Genomic DNA, 9,662 nt, shown 5'->3' on the forward strand with positions numbered 1-9,662 from the left:
CTTGGGAATCCTGTCCTCCAGCCTTTTGGCTGCTGTATGCTGTCTCTTGAGGCTGCAATAAGAGGTTTGTGGGGAGGCAGGATTTTGACCCAAATCTGACTCCAAGACTTCCAGATCCTAAAGTGTACTTTCTATCTTATACGATTTCCCCTTCCATTGGAGTAATACCTTAAAAGGCAAGATTTTGTAACCCGTGGCCTCTGCGATGTTAGTACAGAACCAACGAGTCATGATTTCTCAGGACTGCAGTCCACAGGGGACAGAGGGGAGCCCTGCTGAGGAGGAGAACTGGCACCCCGACCTTGGTTAGTGTAAAGGGGACCAGCTGGGTGGTTCCCATACCAGGGATCATCGGTGGGACCTGAAGGACGGTTAAGCCACCAGGATCGGTCCCCCACCCCTCCTCACACACAACATAGCATCCCACAGGGGATCAGGCCACCAGAGGAGAGAGCCCGCGTGGGATCGGGACACCCAAACTATAGAAGAAATTTCATGACCTCGGGGTCTGTGCCAGAAAACCCCACTCTTCCGCTTGAGTTCATTTCGAACGAAGCCCCGAGATGAGACACTCCTGAACATTTGCTCCTTCCCCAGACATTGAGCCAGCTGCTTTCTCCTTCGCGTTCCCGAATTGCCAGAAGGGAAAGGGGAGAACGCATCTCCCGCTGTGGTCTCTCGTTCCCACACGGGTCTGTGACCCCGGGAAAGACTGTAGTTTCCAAGCCTTTCAAAGTCTGGACCAACGAGACACTTAGCGGCCGCAGTTGGGCAGCGGGTCACCTGGGACCAAGGTGGGAAGACGGCGCTTATTCCGTTAGTGACTAAACAGAAACGCCTTCGTTTAAGTCCGATTCTCCCCCTTGCAGATGCTTCTCCACTTTCTTGCCCTTTGCCCAGACGGGGTGAGCAGCGATCGGGCTCCCGGTGTCTGAGGGGCTTTAAAGAGGCCGCAGCCCGGGCCGCCCGGAGAAGGCCAGGTGGGCGCGCACCAGCTGCGAAGCCAGGGCGAGCCACCGCGGTGTCCCGACGGACAGACAGGGGACTGACGGCTCTCCGCCTCGGGCCGACTTCTCTCCACCCCTAGAGGGCACACGTCCGCGTCTTTCCCCGCCGTCTTTGCCCTCGCGGGATGGGAATGAACAGGTGCTGTCGCGAGCGCCGGGAAGGGCGCGCTCGTCACCAGCAGGTGCTCGGGCACCTCTGCCCCTCGGAGCGCGGCTGCGGTGCGCGCTCGGGGGCGGGTGCGCGGGGGGAGCCGGGGGCCTCGGCCCTGGAGGTCCCGCGGGCGTGGCGGGGCAGCACACGGGCAGCTTTCGGCGCACCTTGGGCACACTCGATGCGGCGGAGGCAGCGGGGCAGGGGCGCCGCCCTTTCCAGCCTCGCGGGGCCTGGCCCCGGGAGGTCGCCTCCTCCCCCGCGTCGGGCCGGCGAGGTCGGCTCGGGCGCGGCTCGCAGGGCGCGGCCCCCGGCCCCAGGGCGCCCACTGCGGGCGGGCCCCGGGCAGTGCAGCCGGTGCCCCGCGAGCCCCGGGACGCGCGCGGGGGCGCCACGCCGCCTGCATCCTCCGCGCTCCCCGCCGCCCGCGAGCAGCCGTCGGGCCCGGCGCTCCCCGGCGCCCCGTCCCGGCTGCGCGGACCCGGGTCTCTAACCTCGCCGGCCCGCGCAGCTGTCGCCCGGCTCCCCCGGGGGCGCGCACCTGCGCCGGAGGGCGGCGGCACGGAGGTCACTGCCACCTTGGTCTTTCTTCTAGAAGGGGCCCGGCCCCGCCCAAGGGGGTGAGCTCCCAGGGCGCCGTTCAAGTGGGTGTCCGCTGGCCTTTTGTCAGGAAACTTTTAATCACACGGAATTTAGCCTCTAATCGGCCAGACTTAGTTAAACCGCGCAGAGTAAAACCTTCCATTTTTTAACATCCACTCTTGGTGTTTGCTGGAAATTTGCCACCGAATTTCGGCTGGAGCTGAAGGTTACCAGGATTTATCATTGTTTCCCCAGGATGTTTAACCCTCATGGGCTCCTCTTCTTTCATTTAAGATACTTAAAAAAAAAAGAAAAAAAAAAAAAGAAAAAAGAAAAGAAAAATTCTTATAAGAGCTTTGGCCATTTTGTTTAAGAAATTTGTTTTATCTCGTACGGTTTTGGGATCCAGAAATATTTCTGAGATGGGGAGGAGGGAGTGTTAGAGAGCAGCTGTGTACCAGGAAATAATAAGTATCATGCAAAAATATCACAGCTAATAGATGTCCTTTAGGAGTGTAAATATCTATGTTTAATTGCTTTAAAAATGCGGGGTGGAAAAACACAATTATACATTGTGATAACAAACCTGTACAGATAATTTCTGAAAATACAAAACAAGTGCTGAAAAATTTTTCTTTACGATTGAAATATTGTTCCAAAATCATGACACCGTCCACCCAAATATCATGTTGCCCCATCTGCAATACTCGAAGAGGAATAGTTACCAATTGAATGCATTTAGATTCATCCTTAATAAAAAGAAAATTGCATAGCTTTTTATATTGTTGCACATCCTCAAATGCATCTTCCAACATCAGTGTCACCTTAGGGTTATTCTCAATATTTTCAATTTTCAATTTTCAGAGATACATAATATATAATTGCTAGTAATTATAAACACATCATTTTATTCATCTGATTTTAATAACATGCATTTTTATAATTACTGTACAACTGAAATAGACATTGAGTTACGCTGTGTGCATGTCTTTATTCAACAGTATATTCTTAGACACCTTGTTCAAACAAATCAGGTGAATTTAAAAGAAAATAAAACAAGAAAAAAAAATCCTTCCAGTAGAAACAGAATCACAGTGCTTTACAGACAAAAGGAAAGGAAAAGAAGTCCTCATACGAAAAGAGATTTATTATTACATAGAAAATTCTCACAATAGTTGAAACACACTTCAGGAACTAGTAAACACCTCAGATAGAGTTGTGCCAATTACTCAGCCCACAAGCATCTGCTTTGTCTTAATTAGACGGGGGAGGTGAATGACCACTGTTTATTTTCATTTTCCTCATTAATTATGAAAAACTGCATTTAATTCATCTTGCATGGTGAGAGATTGGCTGCGCAGATGTAAGTCGTAAGGGAAGTGACTGTCGGTGGGCAACCTGAACATGGCACCCTGCCCAAGGGGACCCCTGGGTGGCACTGCACAGTAATGCATGCCGTAATTGTAATTTTTGCCATAGTCCAAGGTTTCTTCTTGCTTCAGGGAAAATATCCCATTATAGTTAATTGGGGGAGGACTTAAGGGACCTTCAAACTGAGGGCTGGCACACTCAGGGGAAGTGCTTTCATAGAAGGATTCATATGCACTGCAATAATTGTAGGGTTTCATGGACTTGGAATTATCAAGAGTTCCATGCCCTGGGGGAGTGGTGAGCTCAGGGCTGTGGTAGGGTGGGTAGAAAGTAGAGTAGGGTGACCTTGTGTGGTGCGCAGCCTCCCCACCCTGACCCATCAGGAAACTCCTGGCGTTGAGCTGCAAGCAGCCTGCCACCAAGTTTGTAGTTGGCTGGGAAAGACCTTTGCATAAGTTTTGGACGAACGTGAGCAGATCAGGTCTCTTGCCGATTCTCAGAATTTCAGAAAGTGCCCAGATGTAGTTTTTGGCCAGTCGTAAAGTTTCTATTTTGGACAGTTTTTGGGTTTTGGAATAACAGGGGACCACTTTTCTTAAATTGTCCAGAGCGTCGTTGAGGCCGTGCATCCTGTTTCTCTCGCGCGCATTCGCTTCCTGTCTCCTGAACTTGACCCTCTCCAGTCGGAGCTTGGTGGTCTTTTTTTTCCTAAGACCCCTCCTTCTGGGCAAGCCATTTTCATCTTCCTCTTCCCTGTCTTCCTCCTCTTCTTCCTTCTCGGTTTCTTCTCCGGGGGCCCTTTTGATGCTCTTTCCTCGAAGGACAATCTGTTTGGAAAAGCTTTCTGGTTTCTTAATTTGCTTCTGGTCCTCACATTCTCTAGAAAACTTTCTGCACATCTGGGATTCTGGCATTACAACAGACTCATCAAACGGTAGTGTTAACATGGTTCTCTAATCTTAAATTACCTGAAAAAATGCCAGCACAATATTTAAAGTGTTTTCATTTTTAAAGTTTATACACTTAAAACATATTTAATGACTTAATCATAAGAATGCACAAACACGTGAAAAAGACTGATTCTGGGACCGATTTTTTACGTAAAATACAATCTTTGAGTTTGTGCAGACTAGTAATTACAAAAAAAAAAAACCATTGGCACATGCAATAGGATCGATTTATACAGGCAAATTATCAAAAGAAAATAGAACAAGAAGTATTCATTATAATGCCACCACCATCTCCACTTCCCTTTGATTTTAAACTGGTTTTAATGCACAAAAAGGACCGTGGAATTCCAGCAAATGCAAAACATGATATAGCAATGCAGAATTTCATTAATTCCAATTCCCCTGAGTACAAAATAAGAAGAGACACCAGTTTTTAAAATAAAAAAGTGTTATCTCTCCATTAGCTGACAAATTTGTGAGGGTTTTTTTGTTTTTTGTTTTTTTGTTTTTGTTTTTGTTTTTTTTTTTAGAAAAAGAAATCAGCCTTAACTTTATTTGCTGTATTACATAACTGCAAATTTAGCTAAGTGGCTGTTGACATTTACAAATTTAAAGAAAAGATTAATCAGAGCCGATTTTTAAAACCGATTTCTTTCTGAGCAGGGAAGAAATATGTAAAAGAGCACTATTTTCCCAGCCTTCACAAAAAAGGGGGAGGGGGATTAGGCTAATTTGGAATAAACTGCATAAATAAATTTGAAAAAATAAAAATCACTGGCATTTTTTTTTTAAATCAAAGAAAATGTTAAGACTGCTTTTACATTTACAATTTTTCCAAATGTGATCGTCTGTTTACTGCTGTTCAAATCATCCTGGACAAAAAAACCACTCTCGTAGTGTTTTTGTTCTACGAGCCACAGAAGTCTCCCTCTAGCTAATATCTGACAGGAACGGTCCAAGGATTCTGACTGCAATTGTGCACGTGTGTTCAGAATCCCGAATGAAAGGGGAAAATAATTTGTGTTTCAAATGCAATTTTGGCTTTCGTTTGGTGAAGCAGCAAGTATTTTCATCTAAAGTCTTCAAACAAATAGGCACGTTAAAACAGAGACTTTTCAATTTAACAATCTCCAGCCCCCTCAGCACACACACATACACACATACACACATAAACTCTTAGTAATGTCCACATACTTGCAGTGTTACATAATAGCAGTGAAAGTATGTGACAATTACATCATAAGAATGAAATATGATAAGAAGTTATAGATGGCAAAGAGCATATAAATACTATAAGACAGTGACACTGTATCTTTAAATACTTGCATGCAAAGCCAGCATCAATTGAAGTAGATCTTTATTTATATTACCTTAGGTTTTAATTTCATTCAATAATCAGTTTTCATTTTGTATCTTCCAAATCTTTTCAGGCTGAGTGTCGCATCGTCTCCTGGAGTCTCTAGATCTGTGTATATCTGCACTATCTCATTGATCTCTAAAAAGTGACATTGATGCCAACTGCCAGAGCTGGTACCCATGCCATCTGCTAGTGACGTCACAGGGCAGAGAGAACCATGTGATCCTCTCTCTTGGGACCTTCATTCTGCACTGATCATCTGGCATCCCTGTAAGTGGGTACCAGCATTCATGCATCAACACAGAAGGTTAGACTGATAGGGAAAAAAATCTGCACCAGCATTTCACATACAGTAGGTGCGTTTCTCCTCGAGCTGCTTCGGCTCCACTGGCAGTCTGGAGAAATAGCCGTGTTAGTGCTCAGTTTCGCCCTGCCAACGGTGCAACTATTAGGTAGTCGTTAATATTCCATTCATTTACAAGGTGGGCTTTTGTGTGAGCGAGGGGGTTTTGTTGTTGTTGATGTTGACGTTTTGTGAAGATCACCATCCCATTCGTGCACCTGGGTACCCAGGGAAAGGAAGCCGTGAGAAGGAGCTGAAATCAGGAAAAGGGTCTTGAGATGCTTACCCAAAGTAAGATTTGTGTAAGCGAACAGGGATCAGCAAAGGTCTCCTCATTTCCTTGTTTTGTTTCGTGGCATGTAACTTATGGGTGTGTGTCTGTGTGTTCTCTTATTAACATGTACGACTTCTGTGCTTCTTAGGAATTTGGAATAAAAGAACAGTTTCTCCATCTGGGGTCTGTGAAAGACATCCTCAGGCACCCCCCCCCCCTTCTCCACTTGCTGGTACCTTTCAACAACTTTTCGGGAGACCGTTTATCTCTTAACAAACGCAGAGACGTCTGCGAGGCCACCGTGAAAGATTTCAGACCACATCCTGTGTCCTCTCCCCGAAGTCACAACTTCGGTCTTGCATTGTCCCATCCTCTCTCCAGCGTTAACTTGCTTGCTCGTTCTCATTTCGTTTCCTACACACCAAACATAAGAAATAGCTCTTAGGTTTTTGTCTTGTTCTTCTCCCTGGCATTCAGCTGAGTGTTTTTAATCAAAGATTAGCTTTTCTGCTTTCTGAAGCCCTCAGATTTTTTTTTCCTTTCTCTTAAAGATCTTCTCCTTCTCTTAAAAGCTCTTCTCACATTTCCCCCCTCTAGACCAACAGCCAATTTAAAAGTCTCCTCATTTTTACATCAGTGTCCAGTGTTTTTTTCTTTGTCAGATTTACACATATTTCTCTTTCCCCCCACTCCCCGCTTTTGGTATCTTAACGAAGGCAGGGGGAGAACCAGTTAAGCGAAATTGGAGAGGCCTTATTGATAAAATACACTGTGAAATCAGAGGCAAACTCTACCTTCCTCTCCTTCTCTCTGCTCCCCTGTCACCCCCTTCCCTTGCAAAGAGAGAGAGAGAGAGAGAGAGAGAGAGAGAGAGAAAAGGAACGTTTTATTTCAGAATTGCCCATCAGTAAAGTAAAAAGTGCACTAAAAAAAAAAAAAGTTTAAAAATGGACAAACACAACCTTTGTTGTTTGACAACTGAATAATCTCTTTCTATAAAGTGAGACAGTATGCTTTTGGTATTAAAGTAATCCCTGGCAGAGTTGTAACTGTTGAATCTGTGTTAGCCTTCCCTTTATAAATCCCAGTTTTGAAAGGTTTAGAATTCTGCTGCTTTCATGCACTTTGGTTCCAGATTGGCATCGGCGGCCTCAAATCAAATGCGGTTCTGCTCCTGTCGTCTCCCACTCATTTCCGTCCCCCTGAAAGTTACTCACCTTTGCCTGGACAGCTCTAGAAAAGATGGGGAAGGTGGCAAAAAAGAGAATTATGCTAGGTAAAGGAGAATAATTTTTCTCTCTCAATGGAGAAGAAAAATGTTTTCTCTGCTAAACATGCAAATCAAAAATAAAAATACGGCTATAAATTCATAACCTAAGTGAAGTAGTTTGGCCTAGCTTATGTTTTTTAAAAAAGTCAGACGTACCAGAGGCATTTCAAAATGTGTCGCTTAAGGGGCTATATTACTGGTAATGGGTGCATTGAGTTTCTTTCGCATAGCCTTTGGTTCAAAAACAACACACACCTTTTATGTCAATACAGAGAGTTTCTATAGGAAGAGCAGATGCAGACTTTCGTTTGTTCTCACGTATGATTTAATTTTTTAAATGTTCAGGGGCATAAGTAAAAAAAAAAATCAGGAGCCACAAAGCCTGTCACACATTTTCCATATTATACCATATTCTAAACTTGCAAAGTCTCCAGAAGCTGCACTGTATTATGGGCATCGCAAACACGAGATTCAAAATCTAAGGAATAGGTAACGTGACATGTTGGTAGAAAATTATCACCAATGTAGCTCATCGCAAGGATAGACTTTATATTTTATCTTTGCAATGTGCAGACAAATGAGAAACAGTTTTTTTGATGAAAACATTTGGGACTGTTCTATTTCTGCCTTTGAACATGAAATAAAAACCTTCGGGGGGGGGTGGTGAGGTGGGGCGAAGGGGGGATAGATCTGTGTTGAGGTTTCTGAGTATTAATCTATTGTTTGAATGTCTTAGGTTTCCTTTTTAAAAAAAAAGCAGGGGGACAAAAAGTTGTTATGTCAAGATTTAGCAAGGATTCAGGGTGTTTGTACAATAATCTTTCAAAAGAAATTTTGTTATGCATTTTCTACTATAGTTCCAGATATGCAAATGCCTGTGCTGTTAATATGCATTCATAACATACACCATAACGGCTGTTCTACTCTCTGCTAAGAAAGCACGTTAACACCAATACTCCAAACAGAAATACATTCTGAATTATAGACGAATACTCCGAGTATGGGGAGTGTATTATCCTCATTTCTAGAATGTATTTTCTCATTTTACAGCAATCACTGCACACCAAAGTTTACATCTTAATTTGATCCCGATTTAACCAACATGATCTTTGCTTCTGGGGCCAAGACATCTCATAGATTTTTTTTTTTTTAATATGCCCAATGTCTGACTGCCTATCTCTGTCTCGCTTGTACTGGGTAGTCTCTCATATTTCACTTTTAAAATGACCCACAGAAAATGTAGATATAATTTGATCCCATTGCAAGGCAATAGAATCCAAATGTCTAAATTAAGGCTCAGGGGTTATTATTTTTTAGGTCATCTGGTTGGTACCTGTGTCACAGTGAAGAAGAATTCTATTGACTTCCTTTCGCACTCCTCTCATAACCTAGGAGATCAGTCTGGAACATGACAGGCATTTTTCTTAGCCCTCTTCAAGAGTAAGGTAACAGGATGTAGACCCGGGCAGGGTCAGACAGCAAAACATCAGGACCAGAGTTTTTTCCCCTAGAAGGAGGGTGCTTCCTGAGATAGATTTTGGGCAATTTTCTCTCTTGCCTTTTTTTTTTTTTTTTTTTTTTTTAAGCTCTTAGACAAATGCTTCAGGGCAGCGTGTAAGCCTGTGAGCGAGCCCAGTGTTAATCTTTTAGAGTTTTAACTCTGTCATCCCCCGTGGCTTGAAAGAGTTTTATGGCTGTGGCAAAGCGTCTCACTTTGGAAAACAGTCTTTGGGATTTAAACAAAAGTATTGGAAATATAAGGCAAACACAAAACTACTTTACTCCCCTTGAAGACTTAGCGGGCTTAAAAATATGATTTAAACATAGATGTCTAAATGTTTTATAATATATGTGTGTGTATATATATAATGTATGCATATATATGTATGAACATACGTGTGTATATATAATATATGCATATATATGTATGTATATATTATGTATGTACACACTTGCAAGATTCCTTAGATCAAACAGATAATCTGGAAATTTGAGGGCAACGTTTGAATTGTTTTTACAGATTTACTTCAGGGTGAAGAGTAAACTGAATTGTACCATTATTTTGCAGTAATTATATTGTTGTTTATGAAATTCACAAACTACAGCAACACCCAATATTCTGTTTTAGCCTTTACACAAAACGGCACTGCTGTTCTTTCCAGAAGTACATTTTATTATTTTTCCTCCATAGAGCATACTTTTTTATTTGACTCCCTCAACTGCAGTTATTAAATTCATTTTCTAATTTCTTATTAAATAATGTCCTCTAAATCTGCCGGTTAAAAGTTCTACCAGGATGAGAAGACCAGTATTATCGGCCTGAGTTATTATAGTTCCAGCCATTCATAAAGAAATGG

At 43.3% G+C, this 9,662-nt stretch overlaps 1 protein-coding gene across 2 annotated transcripts; it reads right to left on the reverse strand.

The window, feature by feature from the left end:
• Window positions 1-2,628: 2,628 nt before the first annotated feature.
• Window positions 2,629-5,709, reverse strand: NEUROD6 (neuronal differentiation 6). 2 transcript variants are annotated; one of them, XM_049093774.1, is made up of 2 exons: window positions 5,432-5,709; window positions 2,629-3,938 (listed from the first exon to the last, which is right to left on the reverse strand). In XM_049093774.1, exons 1-2 carry the CDS (start codon window positions 5,447-5,449, stop codon window positions 3,045-3,047), a joined length of 912 nt encoding a protein of 303 aa, XP_048949731.1. In that variant the 5' UTR covers window positions 5,450-5,709; the 3' UTR covers window positions 2,629-3,044. The 2 variants fall into 2 exon arrangements, with proteins under 2 accessions (XP_048949731.1, XP_025320329.1); XM_025464544.3 differs by having other exon boundaries at window positions 2,629-4,079; window positions 5,432-5,703.
• Window positions 5,710-9,662: the final 3,953 nt, after the last annotated feature.

This window comes from Canis lupus, chromosome 14, assembly GCF_003254725.2.
Source record: "Canis lupus dingo isolate Sandy chromosome 14, ASM325472v2, whole genome shotgun sequence".
NCBI classification, from domain to species: domain Eukaryota; kingdom Metazoa; phylum Chordata; class Mammalia; order Carnivora; family Canidae; genus Canis; species Canis lupus.

Bases quoted from the DNA above. Each gene is read 5' to 3' on its own strand.
- NEUROD6 (XM_025464544.3), bottom strand. From the start codon at position 4,058: ATGTTAACACTACCGTTTGATGAGTCTGTTGTAATGCCAGAATCCCAG.